Raw genomic sequence first — 17,217 nt, 5'->3', positions numbered from 1 at the left:
TAAGTATATCTGCTGTGCTTAGAAATGTCAGGGACAGTACCCACTTTCCATCTTGTTCCACTGCATCTTACTTGGGAGAAACTTGATTATTTTCTTATGAAAAGCACCAAAACAAAGCAGGGGGATGCCCGGTCACTTCAAGTGGCTACTAACTGTAAAACCTGATAAACAGTGGGCATCCTGAAACCTGCATGCTTGGGAATATTCCCCACGTGGGTGGGTGTGGAAAACCAGAACAGGGCAGAATTCATCAGTGCTTTGCAGTGGGCACAGATTGCTCCAGTTTGGGCTTGAACTGGGAGGTCTGAGGCTGCAGTGGAGCTGTTGAACACCTTGTGCTGGTCCCATCCCCTGGTACCATCCTGCACTGACTGCAGCAGAGCCAGGAGAGTGAAGGCTGTACATAAACAAGTGAGTTAATGAAGGTCCAGACCTGTTAATTTAAGAAGTGCATCTGTTGTTTACCAGAAGTAAGGTGAAGAGTTGTAGTTAAAGGCTTCGTGTCCAAGAGACCTTTCTCCATCTGCCAGCAGTCCCATCTCTTCCCCTCATTGCCTTTATACCCTCTCCACATACACTTGAGTCTTGTCCTTCCACGTAAGCAAGCAGCCATCTCATAGGAAAAATAGATGGGATAAACAAGGGGATTTTAAAATTGCTTTTTCTTGCCAGCATGGCAGGAGGACAGGGTCTGGAGAAGGCTCTGAAGGGAAGTGAGGAATGGCATGGCAGACCATTGATCTGCTGCTTAGGCCTAATGCCTCGTGTTTTACTGTTGCTATCTTCCATGCCAGCTGATCCTCCATCAAAATCCCAAGGCCCTAGATGAGGGCATTAGGATTCAGCACAATTAAGAATTACAGACTTGGGTCCATTATTAATGCTTGGGATGAAACAGTTCAGCCTGTAGTCCATATGCTCCCAGGGCCCCATCCTCTCTTGGCCAGCCTCTCCACTTAGTCCCTGGCATTCATTTTGCACTGGTGCCAGCATCAGATCTGCTCAGCCGTGTCAGCTCCCCTCAGTTGCTCCCTACAACTGATTTTAAATCATTGTTTTTGACCATCAGCAGAGTTACATTGGATTAGGTTGCCTCAGATCCATTCTCCCTTAAGAAATAGGTGTTCCTGGGCCCTTTCCTCCCAAGAGGTATTTAGCTGCTCCATGTGCTCAAACCTTATCAGGACCTTTGTGCTCTTACCCGTGGTCTGAGCAGCTCAAGTGCCTCCCATCCTTGCTGTGAAGCCAGGTTGGAGTGGGAGACTTGAGCCTGGATGGCCCAGCTGGGTATCTGATAAACAATCCTGCTTTTCACGTGGCTGCTGTCCTTCTCATTGCACCTGGAATGGCTGTGGGGCTGCTTGGGCTGTTGGTGACGATGACACTGTGACAGCAGGGCCCCAGCCTGGCCATCTCCATTTACTTTGTGCAGGTATAGCCCAAAGTGTCCCAGTGTCCGAATCCTTGGCACTCACTGCCCTGCCAAAGAAATGCCACCAGTTACTGAAGGCTTCCCTTTGAGTCACTCTTCTGTAATCAGCTTTGAAAAAACACCGGCTGTGACTCAGACCTGGGGCTGTTAATCTTCAGTTTTGAGCCTTATCAGGCACTTTTTATTGTTCGTGCTTTTCAGATGCGGGTGTGGAGCCTCCTGTGCGTCGCCCGCACCCACCGTCTGCCGCGGTGCTAAATCAGTTGTACAATTCCACTTGCTCCTCACTCTGCCCAGGAGCTCCTTCATCAGCTTCTCAGGGAATTCCTGCACTAAGCTAAAAGCAGCTTATTTTACTTGCTTTTCCCTAGGAAAGATGCTAAGTTAACCAGCCTGTGAATGTTTGATGTGGCCCCTGGCTGGAGCAGGGTGCTGGGTTTGATGCTTGGGAAGCTGCCCCAGCATCAGGGAGCTCCTGCACGCCAGCGTTTCACTCCTCTCTGGTCCTGTGTAATAACCATCAGTTGTACAACTCCAAACACTAAGCTAATGTATCAAAAAGCACTTAAAATAGATTGGGTGAGCCTTGGCAGACGCCTAACAGAACTCTTCCAAATTTTAGCATATGTATTGTTTTATTCCTCCATCTGGCCAACAGATCATTGTTTGATATCTGAGTGCTTTGCATATCTCCTCCCTTTTCTTGCAACTGAGATACTTACACGTGCATTTAATACAGCTTAATGCTATTTTTACATACCAGAGAAATAGCTTATGGCTTTCTGTTAATTGCATGCACTTTGCAGTTAAACTTTTACTAAAACATTCCTGTCTAAATACTTAAAGTCCAATGAAAATTTGTCCTCTTCTTTTATTAGAGGTGTTTATGTAGTACTCTTAAAAAGGGACCTGGTTTTCGTTTACTGCCCTGTGGATTTCTGTTTCTTTTTATTCCCTCCTACGTGCAAGTTGTCCTTCCTCAGAATTTGGTCGGGTCTGATTGTCCTGAAGAGCTGAGCAGGGAGCTGATAAAGAGCTGTGTTATTTTTTTAACATATATAGCAGAATCTGAGAACAGAAACACCCTTGAAAGGGCTGTAGAAGTAGAGGACTTAGGTGACTTTTGTGTGACTATTTTCTGTGCTGTTCAATAAAAATGGGGCAGTTAGTATGACAGCTGTTATATCATGTTATATCGTACTGCTAAGATATTGAGCAGCATTTAAAGTAAAACTCCACCATTAAACTGTATAAACTTTATCCGTTTCACTGTGGTTTAATGGAAAAAAATGAGTTTCTCAATAAAATGACATCATTTTTCCCAGGTTGTAATGTTCCCTTTACAACTGTTTTTCTTTAATTCAATTTGTTTTACTTTACTTTTTCTTGGCATCTTTTTTTTTCTTGCAGTTTGGAGAGGGGGAAATCTCTTTTTGTAGAGCAGCTAGGTACTGCTCAAACCTCTCTTCCCTGCTTTTCCCTTCTCCTTGCTCCCTCAACATCTTGTGCTAATCTGAAGCTCTATTTTTGTCAGGCAGACACAGTTGTATTTTCAAAGTAGCGAGATGCACATTTAAATTTGGTAATCGGGATTTGTGGCTCTACCTGCTGCACTGTGAGGGGTGGGGGAAGGAGCCCAAGGAAAATTCATATTGCATTGCTTGCTGCTGGAGCAACGTTTGTGAAATGCCATGGGGTGTTTTTCTGTATAGCTGGTAGTGGTAGGTAGGAGGCCTGTAATTTCTTCTGTGTGATCAGGAAAACATATTATAAAGTAGATTCTTGTCACTAAAAGGATGGTATAAGCCCAGGCAGGGAAACTGCTAATATGTGTTACAGCTTGTCATTTTGGGCTGCATGAATAAAGAGGAGAGCTATTCCTTTGGGAGATGATCTCGGGAACTGAGCAACAGATCCGCTAGCCAGCAAATTCTTTTTAACTGTAATTTTCCTTTTTGTGTATACTCAAAAATAACATCACGATGGGCCCTTAAAATACCATTTCATACACAGAGCACAATTTCCACAGCACAGGTGGTGCTAATATAGGACAGTCCCCTAGGCACTTGTCGCCAGGAGTTGTACAGCTTGTTCAGTGTCTGCATCCATATGGCAATCTGTCCCATTCATAGAAAGACATTGTAGCTGTGCCTGTGGGTGCTGTGGTCAATGTAGTGTAAAAAGTAGATTTTAACTCTCGGCAACCTATGTTCTGCTGTTTGTTTTATTGTAGAATCCAATTTATAACATGGGGGAAGAAAAATCAGCTCAGAGCAAATTCCAGAACAATCTGGCTGGCTGGGGTTTGTGTTTATTCTTGGAGCGCATGGTTAATCAGCAGGTGCACAGCCCTGCGCTCCGCGCGCTCTAATGAACAGTTTACAGGAAGTCTTGCTCGGAAGAAACATTTTCCTTGTTGTTTATACTGTGAATTAACTCAGAAGTTGCAAAGCTGTAAACGATGTTAGCTGGCCATGTATGTCATGCAAGTCTGTTCTGTACTTCTGGTCTTTTTCTGGCTTTCTTTCCTGCTGTTGCATCGTTTTCCCTGGGTGTGGGATGCTCTGACATGATGCTGAGCTTCTCTGTGCTCTGAGAGGGGCAAATCATGGCACAGAGGCCCTCCCAAAAAGCAGGGTGAAGCTCTAGTGTTGCCCAGCAGTTCAGATCTAACTGCATGAATATGATTTGTGGCTGCTCTGGTACCTATCAGTCCAATGCCAAGTGTTGTTCTGTTTTAGTGGGACTATTTGTTCTGCCTTTTAGTAAACACAAACAAATAGACCGCCTAGCACCTGCAGCAGCATATGATATTTACACTACCTGTATGATTCAGCACGCTTCCCTGGGGAAGCAGGCTTGTGTCCTCTGCATTTTAGTGCTTTTTCAAACAGCATTCTTCCAAGGGGAGAGCATGCAGCAGACAGAATGCAGTGCTCTAGCTGTAGTTCTCCCTTGGAATCATTATTTGTCTTAATTATATTTTTATAAACATTTCCCCAAGGGCACTTTGCTGCTGCTGCAGGGGTGTGGGGTGAGCGAAGGCCCCCCCAGCAAACTGCCAGGCTGTGTGTGATGTGACAGTCACCTTCTGCGCAGGTTTTGTTGTGCCTGTGGGACAGGGGTGAAAAATACTGACGTGAATAATCCCTGTTAATCATATTTGTTGACGTATCACCAGTTTATATAAGAGTGGAAGACTTGCCTCAACTCTAAATGTAACAGAATAGAATTTTGTTGAACAAGTACAGATCTTGTTTCTCAGTGTTTTCTTTTACTATAAATTCAAATGTTACAACAGAATATAAATTACAGTAAAATAAGGTTGGCAAACAGGATCTTTTTACAAAGTATGTATGTTCGTTGGTAATTTTACACCTCCATTTCAGTGAAGTCCAAGGTCTAATCCTGTGTTTTTATACTTGTGTGTGTTCTTAAAAGGGTTGCTGAATTGGGGCCAAAGCTTTGCCATTGCCACCTCCCTCTACCATGTGAATTGGGTGTGTTAGAGGGATGGGATTGCTGTGCTAAAAGTCAGTGTTAAAAAGAAAAAAAAAAAACAAACTAAAAAAAAGAAAACCGTGCAGAACATCACCCCAGCCCCCAAAAACCCAAGAAAGTGGTTGGATCACATTTTTTTCCTAATTAAACGAAGATACTGAATCAATCCGTTTTAATCTGAATAAATTAGGAGACTGTTCAGAGAGGAATAAAATGAGATTTAGCAGGGATAAGTAGAAAGTAGCCCAGCTAGGAAATCAAAATTCCAAACTGCGGGTTTGACATGACACGTCAGCTGCTCAGCATCGGTTGTGTGGGAAATGGCTGAGGCATAATCGGGGTTGAGAAATTAAGGTGGGACACTCTGTGCCATGTCAGTCAAAAAGGTAAATGCAGTCATGGGAGGCATAAACATGCATGTTGCATCCGAGTCCTTTTTTTTTTTCCTGTTCTACTTTATGCAGAACCAGTTAAACCACATTGAGTGTGATGTACAATTGGCCACTCTCTTGCAGAAAGGATAAAGGGAAGCTAGAGCAAATATAGAGGAGAGCAGCTAGGATGATAAAGGAGTTGGAGGGAATAGGCTATGAAGACAGATTAAAAGGAATTAAAGATCTACACCCTGGAAAAATAGAGGCTCTAGGAGGATATGATTATGGTATGTAAGTACATGAAGTGATGCTACAAAGAAGAAGAAGGAAAAAATTGTTCTCATTAGTTAGCAGTGCTGGAATTTAAAATCCGGCGTTTCAAATCGTGTGTGTCTGGGTATATTTGATGTACTTTTCACCACAGTACCTAGGCACAAGGTTGAAATAAAAAAATAAAGAGTTTTAAATCATAGAGAAACTCGTTAATTCAAATGCAGGAGTGGAATTTGTACCAGAGATAAGTGATGGATTTTTTGCAATGGGCATTTCTTTTAAATGCTCTAGAAATACATTTAATTTCTCCAAGGAAGGGATGTAGGGCAGTGACTGTCCAGGCCCTGTGGCAGTTTCCCTGCAGGGCTGGAAGAGGGACTGCCACTGGAAGGAGAATGTGTTAAAGTGCTGGAGGGTCATAACGTTGATTAATAATCCAGACCATCAGTGGATAGATCAAAACCAGAAGATGATGCTTATAATTATCCAGTCTGGTTCTGCTCTTTGCAGTGAGGGTGGGGGTAGAAGGGAAGGGGAATGTCAGCCAGATTTTGTCTTAGTCTTGCTGCAGATTCTCCAGTGTTCTCCTTGCAGAACGAGAATTTAGGGAATGGTGCCACAAGAGGGATAAATGGAGAGCAGTGATTTGGAGAGCAGAGGTGGCCTCGTGTTACAGCAGCACTGCTGTTTCCCTTCTTATGCTACAGGAGTACACAAGTTAGTGCACACCGATTAGAAGAGAGGATTTCAGCCTGTGGGCTGCAGTTTTAACTTGATTTGTCTTAAATTGGTGTAGTCATTTAAAATGTAATATAACCTCTTGTTACTTCCAATAGGGCTTGATGTAAAACATGAGCCGGTTCTAGTCCTAGGACTGGACGTGGACTATAGTAGTGAGGAAGAGGAGAAATGCTCCTCTAAAAAGCATCCAAAAATTTGCAAGCTAGTTGTAGAAAGAGCTGTCACTGACCACTGACATCAAATTCCAGCTCTCCTGCATGCCCGTGACCTTCTGCTAAGCTTTATCCAGTGGTGGAGAGGCATCATCCTGCCCAGACTGCCCCCTGTATAGATCACATATCTGCTTCCTGGGCTGTTTCTGAGGCTTGAACAGGAGCATGAGTATCTAGAAGTTGGTTTTTTTGGGGTTTTTTTTTAGTTATTGGTTGGGGTTTTTTAATTCACAGTTTAGAGAGGAAAGAGGTGCTGTGCCACCTTACTAAGAATTTGAAGGGATTTTCACTGGTGGAACTTCACTGCAAAACACATTTTTGCATCTGTGTTCAGTTGATTCTCTCATGAAGGCAGGAACTTGCACTTGAGTACAGTTTGTACAATGATTTAATCATTACTTCTTCCGTTTCATTTTAAAATCAGTTACAGTGAGTGTTTCTGACTCAGATAATTGTGACTTTTTCGGCAGCCTTACTCTTTCAGTGCCTTTTGATGAGCTTTAGAGCTCACCAAGCAGTCACAACTCTGGGAGAGCCGTGTTGCTTCCCAGCTGTGTGTCTTCTTCTCCTGTACAGGACCAAAATTGTGGCATTTTGCTTCACTGGCTGTGCCATTTAAATCAGAGAGAGGGGGAATGTGGTGTGAGACAGAGCCCCATGCTCCTGCCTGGGCTGTACACAGATATCAGTTTCATGGCAGCTGGCAAAGATGAGGTCACTTCCCAATGACCCTGAGGAATAAAGTAAAATTAAAAAGGCAGTTCTGCACTTTGTGAGGGTGCTGTGCTTCAGCTCCTTGCAGGAGGAAAGCAGGAGATGTGGTATTGATTTTTCAGCATGCAGGTGGCTCAGGCATGTTCTGAGCTCTGTTAGAACGTGAGCAGATGCTTCATAAATGTAATACAAAGTCAAGGATGCTTCTCTACATCACTGACTTCCCCCAGTGTTTTGGCAAAGATCATTGGCCCAAGCAGATGTGGAAGAAAGAGAGTGGAATTATGAAGTATGTGTCAGCATCATGAATATTTAAAATATGGTCCACTGTGTGGCAGAAGCACAGACACTGAGGCTTCTGCTTAGCTGGATTGTATCTACCTATGACTTCTTAGCTAGTGGGTATACAAACACAGTACTGAGTTCCATCCAGTTCCCAGTGGTTAATAAATAGGGATTGAATGAAACCATTTAAAGAACACGGGGAGCTTTCATGCCAGGGTTTTGGTCACTGCTTTCCCCAATACCCAGCATGTTCCCATCTCACTTTGGGGTGTCATTTTTACTGTCCATCAGCACTTGGCTTTCTCTGGTGTCTCTGTCTCCTGTGCTGTTGTGTCCCAGAGTGTGGTTCTTCCAGGGTGCTGTAGCGCAGCAGGTGTATTCCAGAAGGTGAGTGGCTGGCAGGAGTGGGCTGTGCAAGTACAGCCATCGCTGTAGGAATGGGAGGTGAAGTTGCTACCAGACCCTCTGGAGATCCTTGGGGTTATGGGGCAATGTAGGGGGAAGAAGGAAGAGGTTAAATTTCCTCTCTTCTAGCCAGCAGGCCCAGACAAGCTGTGGAAGTGCCTGTCCCTTTTCCCTTCCCCTCTGTACTGGAAACAGAGCTGGAAGCAGCAAAAAATAAGTGGACACTTACACAGTTTTCAGTCGCGCACATGGATTTTGTTATTCTCTTGTACGTCCTGAATAAGTGACTTATGCAAGACATTTCACTTGCCAGTGTTCTTTGCTGTAGTTCAATGTAATAATGCATCACTATTGCATTATTTGGATGTAATTCTATTGCATTAACTACTTTTTATGCAAGTACCTTACGAAGAGAAAGAAACCCCATGTTGTCTTGAATTTACGTCATTTATTCCTTCAGTACTTCGAAAATTATGTCTTGTTATAAAATGATTTCCACTAACTGGTGTTGCATCACCAGTACCCCACCATGAATATGCATTCCTGGGAAGGAGAGAGTGACAGAAACAAACACCTACTCTAATGTGTCATTAGAAATCAAACAGACCTAAAACTTGCTTCTGCTTGCCAATGCTCAGATCTTCTAAAAGTCTGTCTCCGGCAGCGAGACCTAGGATGCATCCAGAAGCTGTGCTTGTGTGCAGGCAAAATATCAGTGAACAGTTTCAGATTATAGGTTTGCATCGTGCTCACAAAGCTGTTTATTTATGTACAGGATTAAAATCTTCTTTTTCCACCTCTATTTGGCCAAACACAGTGAGTACTTAGATCAGTTCAACAGAGTTCTCCATTCATTTCCACTGGCTGTATCCTTTGTGCGTTACATCCGCCTCTGTATAAACCCGCTCTTTGTTTTGTTTTGAGGTGCTTCTTCAGGCTCTATCAGGGAACAAGTGGCAATCTATAATATCTTCAAAAGTGGGATGGATAAAATAGCAGTAATCTGATACTGACACATAAAGGTCACCGAAAGGCATGGCTGAAACCCCCCCGAGCAGGATGGGAGTTGCTGCCTTCGGAATGGCACAGTGCCTGCAGAGAGGGCTGGCATTTGTCTTTCAGGACTGAGAGGTTTTTTTCCTCTTTGAAATGTCTTATTTTTGGTAAGTTGAAGTAGTTCCTCTTCTTGGTTGAATGGCAGTGGAAGCTCTGCGTAGGTGTTAAGCGTGTTACGCGTAACATCGAGTTAGCAAAGTGACCTTTTAAGTTCCCATTTACAGTCAGCACCAGCCTTTATGGTTATTGACAGCACGAGCCTTTGACATCCTGAGCATCATTAGAGTTTGATATTGTCTTGGTCATTCCATCATTTTCTTTGGACACAATACCAGGGTGTCACGTCCTGCATAGTTTGTCTTGTCTTGTGCAAGTTCCCTGGAAAGAAAAGAGATTTGCACTTGGATTTAAAAAATAAATACAAATCTCAGTAGGGCTCTTTCCGTGTACTTGGCCATGGCCTTTAGGCTCTCACAGAGAAACTTTAAAAATCCTGCTGGGGGTTTAAGCCATGTGACTCCTGTTGATATTATAATGAGATTTACAGTGCTTAAACCCCATGGGGGACTGACTCCTTACTTGGCCATCACAAGTCCCAGTGTGTGGGTAACATGCACTGGGTAGATTCATACATTGCTTCACTGCTTTTTTCTTTTTTTTTTCCTCTTTTTTTGTTCTTCCAAACACGCTGAAATCATAACTCTCATATGTAGTCTTTATGGATTTTAATGGAGTGTTAACATGAAAGCCTCCTGTCTCACCCTTTGCTGTATCCAGGTATAGAAACAGATGATAAGCCCCATTATTTTCTGAATTTTCAGGTGTATATAGAGGATGTTTGACCATATGCCTCTGGCTTGGGTGCATGATGTTCTTCAGCCATTCTGCCTCTTCCTCAGCTGAGGAAATGTGTGGCTCAGGATTTTTTTTTTAATTTCCTTGCAAATAATGCATTGGTTCCTTAGTTCTTTTAAAAACTTTATCGAGATCCTCCTCACTTGAACATTTTTTAAAATACTGATTCAGCTAAACCAGTATAGTATTTGTATATAGAGAAGGCCTTTGTAAGGCTCTTCACCTACTGTTGGTTTTTTTAGGAAATTACCTTGCACATAGATATATTTATGCTTGAAAGACTATTTGTAAACAGCCAAAAAAATTATATTAATGAAATAATTAATTAGGTTCATGTAAAACTCATAATACCTTTTCTAGTCAGTACTTTTTAAATTATTTTTTCAATGTAAAGTAATTTTTAAAAGCACCTTCAGTAATCAGTCAAAAGTGGCATAATCTGGGCAGGAATTTCTCTTCCAACTAATATGTGCTTGGGATGACATCTCAGGAGTGTATTTACAGGGATCTGGCTCTCCAGTGCATGTGAAATAATACAAGAACACAATTTTGTCAGAGTGCACAGACAGATAATATTACAGAAGAAGAATAAACAGCATTTCCAGGTGTGTGTAAAAGTAAAATTACAAAAAGTAGGCATTTATCCATAACGTTACCTGTAATCCAGGATGAAGCAAGTCATAAAAGCCACACCTAGATGCTGGTATGTGTTCATATCCTTTGTGTATGTTTGAAGTCCATAATACAGCACAGACATACTGTAGCAAAAAGATTTGCCATGAAAAATAGATACGCGTGTGAGCATAAAATAAAGATTTCAATATTATTTTGACATTTTGATTTTAAAGTCATTTAAGGTTATGGAGATTGTTGCAAAAAAATAATTCCTTTCCTTAGGAAGTTTCCATGCAGAAGTTGAATAAAGAAGATATTTTAGAATATGGTTCATCAGTGAGTGCAACAGATACATTTCCCTGAGCACCACATGGCCTGGATCAAAGCATCTCATGACTTGGATCAGTGCAGCCAAATCATTACGTATTGATTGGAATCCCGCTGGAGGATTAACCCCTTAGTGCTCATATGAATTTTTTGCTTTAACCCTGGGTTCAGTAGTTAGGAGGCTCTGTGACGTTCCTGCCCAATCTTAGGCAAAGTTAATAGCCCCCACTAACCCCTCGTGCTGAGGAATCCTTTGATTGCATGCCCCCTATTCTTTATGGTGAATTTTGCATTTGAAAATACGTCTCAAATCTTCTTTCTTGGGATGTAAGTGGGCTGTATTTGTGCAGTGAAACAGCCTGTAAGAAGAAAAAAACAATCAGAAAAAGCCCCAACCTAGTAAATAAATAACATGGTGGGACAGCCAAGGCTGCAAATTTGATGCTTTCCTTTCTGTAGCCATGAGGAAAGCCTCAGGTCCGGCTGTGTTGTAGTGTAATGGGACACTGCTGTATGGAGATGACTTCTCGATGAAGTTGAGTTGTAAATATGCAATGTTCATAAATTTTTTAGCAAAATATCAAGCAGGATATTAAGCAGGTCTGTCAAATGATTTCTCCCCCGTCCGTGTTAATTTAAATTCTTTACAAACCTCTTAATTAATGAATGAAATGTAGGAGGATAGCTAAGTAAGAATGACACATGTTTCACACTGCAAATGGTATTTAATTCTGTTTTGAAAAACCATGGGCAAGAGTCAGCGGGTACCATGAGATGTTGGGGATGCTTCAGGATCTGGTGGTTGCTACTCTTTAGGAGTCTTTGTGAGGATGAATTGTAGCAGTACCTTCAGTTTACAGCACTTGTTCTCTGTTCTCTTTCTCCCCTGCAGTTTACCCCACGAGGAGCACTCACACAGCCACCCGCTGTACGGACACGGCGTATGCAAATGGCCGGGCTGTGAAGCAGTATGTGAAGACTTCCAGTCCTTCCTAAAGTAAGGATGGTTTTTTTGGCACTTGCATTGTACAGAAAGCATGCCTTGAAATTCTGTGTGCTGTCACTCACCCCGGGCCTGATGCAAAGCCCATTGAAGTCAACAGAGAGCTCCCTTTCACTTCAGTGGCTTTTGGATCAGGCTCAAGAACGTTTTAACAGGGGATAGTAAATTAGCCCCATGGGGAAATTATGGTCTTGTTCAGTGTATTGCTATAAAATAGCGTTTGCAGTTCCGTAGCTTTATTTTTTTATTTTATTTAAATAATTTTTAAGTTGCAGTATCGATCATGTAAATAATAAAACCTTGTTTTAACCTTGATTTCACTTTAATTTAGAAATCTAGTCTTAAATTAACTCCATAATTGAACAGAGAATTGCAGAACATCACGTGAAATTTAATTTATGTCAAATAAGTAACTAATGAACAAAGTCTACACTACTAAAAATAAACTATAATTATATTAATTGGGCCCCTGCAGTTTGCTGCAGACCTTTTCCTTGCTGCCAAAGAACACAATTTTACACATTGCATAAACAGTGCATTATGGACTAGTGTGTGGTAGTGCGTGCATCCCGATGCAGGGAAGGACCTCAGAGCCCTAATAGCTTGCACATGGCTGCTCCACAACTAAACCATCAGCCTCACCCCTGTTCCCGTCACAAAAGAGTTCTTTGTCTGGGTAGGACGCCAGGTACACACGTGCTGTGGGTGCATCCAGGTTGCTGAAGGTTTGTCCCTGATCTTTGCTCAAGTTCTGTGGCTGGTTAGTTGTAAGATCACTAAAGACCAGCCACTCAAGCAGTGTTTGTGATTTAAATGCACAAAGGGACAAACTTTTCTCCCATTTAGAGTAGTCATCTCGTGAAGTTAGTCCACATAAATGCATGAGGTTCTTCAGGATGAATAAGTAGACTTACTCCCAAAAGGTTCAGCTATACCTGCTGTTTCTAGGGTGGTTCCCTGGATTTTTATGTGAGGGAGGGAAGGGCAAAAGCAAGCAGAGAATGTTTGTTGGGTGATGTTAGATGATACAGATAGGGTTTTGCTCTCAGAACAGAATGGACCGGTTGTGGTTCCACTGGCAAAACCCTCCTGAGTTCGTAGGAGCGGCGTTGGTCCTACTGTTAACATGTATTACAAGTGAGGAATAGTACAGTAATGAGAAGGTTCTCATTACAAGAGGATTACAAAATAAGAAGGTACTAGTCATAAATTTCCATGAAGGGTGGCCTCATTCCTTGTAATTCATCCTGTTGTTCACTTAAGTGAAATAAATGCTAATCTTGCCATACTTGCCAGCTCATTTATATTCATATGCCATACTATAGCATTTAGACCTTTAAAACAATTCTCAATTTACTGCTGTAAGTGCAAGGGAAAGGTGCTGTGGTAGCCTTAGATAGCAGAATAAAGTGTGTGGTCACATATGGTCAGATTGTGCCACCTTTGCTTCCTGTGCTAGTCCTGTGTTCCAGGTGAGAGCTTTCAGGAAGATTCCATAAGAATCTTGAGTGGTCTGCTTGAGGTGGCCATGCATAGAAAACACGGCTCTTAATCACAAGCATGGAGGCAGGGCTGGTTTTTTATATGGTATTTTGGAGGTGTTTCAGTACACAGACCCAGTCCACCAGTTCACCTGGAGGAGATAACATGCAGCAGTCAGTAATTAGGAATAACCGGCAAACTGTCACCAGTCCAGGTTGGACTTGAAGCTGCTCCATCAGTTCTATTTTTTTTCACTATCAGTCTAGCTTTTGTCTCCATTGAAAGCTTTCAACAGAAATATTTTGTGTGAGCTTTCTAAACTTATCACCTAAATTTTCTCATCCAAATGCTGCAGTGTCCAAAGTCTTACTGTTCAGAGTGATATTTAACCCAGAACAAATGCAGAAATGGATATCCCTGAGCAGTGTATTGACACTGTTAAGAAGTGAGTGTCACTTCATAAAATGCTGTAGCCTTCCATGTCTCCTGTGGAGCATCTGTCCTTAAAATTATGTTGCCTTAAAATTATGTTTATCAGAATTCATTACTCAATGAAAAGATAACAGGTAGATGGTTGAAGTTTCTTTCTGATGCTTGTGTAATCTGTGACACTCTTTTGATGGCCCCCTCAAGGGAAAAGCTCTTGTTTACCAAGTGAAATACAGCCTGTGTATCGAGTATTGCTTAATTTCACTTACCTTGTGAAAAGGCAAAGAGAAGTTGTATGTGGAATGAAGGCCCTGTATGCCAATAAAATGATTCTTCAGTTAAGGGAGAAAAAAGGACTCGCAGGTCTAAAACATGGTTCATTTCTTTTCCTCCTGAGGAAGAAATATCATAACTGTTGGTAAATCAAAACCAGAGATTTGACACTCTTCTGTGATCATTCTGTAGTGTTTGTTCCCAAGGTGAGGTACACCACAGGGCCCTTGATTTCAAAGATAAATACTGTACAAATAACGATCCTAGTTGTCTTTCACTCACAGCCAACAGGAGGATGCTTATCAGAACCAGCAGATACACGGGCTATTGTACGCATTTATTTCCCTGTTTCTTTTTGAAATAAGTTGCAGTTTTAGCAAGTCGTTGTGTTGTGTTTCTGTTTCGAATCCATCAGCCATTGGTTATCATGTGATGCGTTATCAGTCAGAGCTAACTGATAGCAGCAGGGGCTGCTGCTCTGCCTAATGAAGCAGCAGCACCCTGCATGCTCCAGAGCACTCCCTGAGCCTAAAAACAAAAACAAGTCCAGTCTCAGGGCGGTGACCCCGTGGCCTCTGCCAGGCTGCAGGGAGCAAGGTGAGGGCTGGAGGGTGCACACGTGTCTGGCCTGTTAACCAGGGCCCTTCTCACAGGTGGGAAAGGAGCAATTAGTAGCACAGAGCGACTTTCCTGCAAAATTGACTATATCCTTGATTTCATTTGCATGTGTTTAAAGACCGTGGAAGATAAGAATATATACCCCTTATGCAGCAAGTTGTTCAGGAAATCCCGGGTGGAGGGAGGGTGGTTTATTCAGCAGGGTAGCCAGGGCAAAAAATTCAGAAGGCTGAATAGGGTTTTATTATTCCTCAGCCCTCCCTTTTTTTTTCCCCTATAATTTGATTGTGGGTTAGACGTGTTTTATCCTGGCTGTAGCATTTTTAAATCAAATATATTCTTTAAAAGAAAGGACATAGACCTTTGGAGAGATGTAGCAGTCCCGTGTTGCAGTGATGCTGGTAATCTGCTTCATGTGCATTTAACTTTGATGAAATGAAGGGGAGTTTATGTGAAAGAAACTACTAAGTGCACTCTGTAATGTTTTCACAAGTGTTTTTATCATGGTAACATCTTGTTTACTTTAGTTGCCTGCCTAAAACTACTTGGAACATGTTAAGAAAACATTTCGAGAAAGCTTCTACAAAGAGGCTTTTGTTTAGCAGCAACTGTGAGACTGCTCGGCTCACAAAGGTGTTAACTTTCAACCCCTTAAGCACTTCCACATGAAATTCCAGCAACTATGTTTGTGGTTTTGGAAAAACAAAGTGTATATTAAAGAAACCAGGTATATGCTAATACATGTTGAAGTAGGCCGGAAATCATAAATTGTTTCAAAGGCATTAATTGCGCTCGTTTTGCATGGCAGAGCGTTCTGCACTGAAATCATCCGCACGGCGCGGACTGTTTAATCGCACAGGCAGCGAGGGCAGGGAAAGGCCGGGCTCCGGGTGGGTGTTTCGGGTTTCTGTAGGGCCGGCGGGACCCCCCCCGGCAGGGGGAAGCTGCGGGATCGCGGCCCCGTCCCGTACGGGGGGACGCGGCCGCGCCCGCCGGCAGCCGCCGGTGCCGAGCCCGGCACGTCTTGGGATGGGGCCGGTCCGGCACCGGCTCCCGCTGCTTCCACAGCCCCCGAACCACCCCCGGGCAGGGCTGGGGCTCGGGACCCCCGCGGCGGCGGAGGCCGGGGTGGCCCAAATCCCACAGTGCCCTCTAGTGCTCCCGGGAATGCTGCTGGGAGCGGGAGAGGCACCGGGAGCATCCCCGGGAGCAGCGGCAGCCCCGACACGGCCCCGCTCCTGCCCCTCCCGGGCAGCCGAGCAGCCGGCCAGCTCCAAATAACCCCCTGAATTCCTATTTCATTATTTTTAATTGATTTTTAAAAATTATTGTAATTTTTATTATTTTATTCTATTATTTTAATTGTCATTTTTCTTATTTTAATTCTCATTATGTATTTTATCGTGTATGTATTAACAGTCATTAACAAATGCCATTAGGTCATTATTTATTCTACTATTTTTATTTACTTCAATATTGTAACTTTATTTCTATTTTATTTTCATACATGCTTTAAACACACACACACATATATATATTAAATACTTCTGCTGATGAGATATATGTAGCAAGGTCCATCACCTTGCATTATCCACTTTTTTCCTCTCTTAAAGGTGCACTTAGTTTATGTTTCCCATTATAATTTCCGGTGTGTAATCAGAAAGCATTCCTTAAAAGACAGGGATCATCTTTGTTTCATACTTTTATTGACACTGTCTACCATATTACTGCGATGTCTAAATGGTAAAATTTATTATTAGCAATAGTGTCACAAAAGTCTGAGACAGCGATTTTCCTTTCAATAAAAGTAGTTAAAAACCTTTTAGAAAATCCATAATTTTGATTGCTGGTACTTCATAAATGTATAACTGGTACTTTTTAGCTGTCTCTTTAGGGAAAAATGAGTTTTATCACCTGCAGTACCTGGGTTAATGAAATTGTGTGTTGGAATTTAGCCAGAATGAAAGATGAGATCATTTGGTGGCACTAATATTGGCAACAGGTCTCATAAAAAGGTTCGACTCTTTTTAGAGAATTATCATTAGGGCTTTTTCTTCTTTTGAGCATGGGGGAGAGATTCAAGTTATTTGTCATTTTTGAAGTTTCTGTGGTTCGAAGATTTTTGTCTGCTGTAATATCCCAAACCCAGTGACCTAAAAGCCTTTGCCAAGGCCAAGAGAAACACAACAGTGTCCATCAGTGCCTAGTAAAGGAATTTACTTGCTTCAGATTTCAGCTCCAGTTCCTGTTTCAGCCCTTTAAAAATCACGACTCTCAGCTCAAATTTGAAATAACGCTGCTTCTTTCTCATGGTCCTCTGTGTTTGATTGTTTGTGGATATTAGCTGTCCAGGAAATCCCATACTTAGAGATATAAATCCAAAATGATCTTGTTTTTCCGCAGCCAGCCCAGGATGTGTTAGACAGTTATGATGATTTGTTAATTTTTGTGACCTGTATTTATTTTATGTGTGCTTTTAAAGGAGGGAATCAGCTGTCGAAATAGGCTACTTTTGTCAAAAGGGAGGCTCTTGACTCCTGCCTTTTAAGCCTTTGCTTTCTTTACTTTTGGAGGATTCTGTGTGTGCACCTCCATATGGTGGTAAACAAGGGCTGCATTGTG

General features: G+C 42.4%; 1 protein-coding gene across 9 annotated transcripts in view; it reads left to right on the top strand.

The window, feature by feature from the left end:
- The window catches only part of FOXP1 (forkhead box P1), a 378,109-nt gene that overhangs the window by 319,435 nt on the left and 41,457 nt on the right, over window positions 1-17,217 (top strand). For all 9 annotated transcript variants that reach the window (XM_030956506.1, XM_030956498.1, XM_030956504.1 and 6 more), the window contains one exon: window positions 11,683-11,787. In XM_030956506.1, the coding sequence (XP_030812366.1) occupies window positions 11,683-11,787 (105 nt within the window). The remainder of the gene's footprint in view (window positions 1-11,682; window positions 11,788-17,217) is intronic.

The sequence above is a fragment of the Camarhynchus parvulus genome, chromosome 12, assembly GCF_901933205.1.
Source record: "Camarhynchus parvulus chromosome 12, STF_HiC, whole genome shotgun sequence".
In the NCBI taxonomy this organism is placed as follows: domain Eukaryota; kingdom Metazoa; phylum Chordata; class Aves; order Passeriformes; family Thraupidae; genus Camarhynchus; species Camarhynchus parvulus.
Note: the sequence above shows the minus strand (reverse complement) of the source record. Positions and strands in the feature narration are given on the sequence as shown.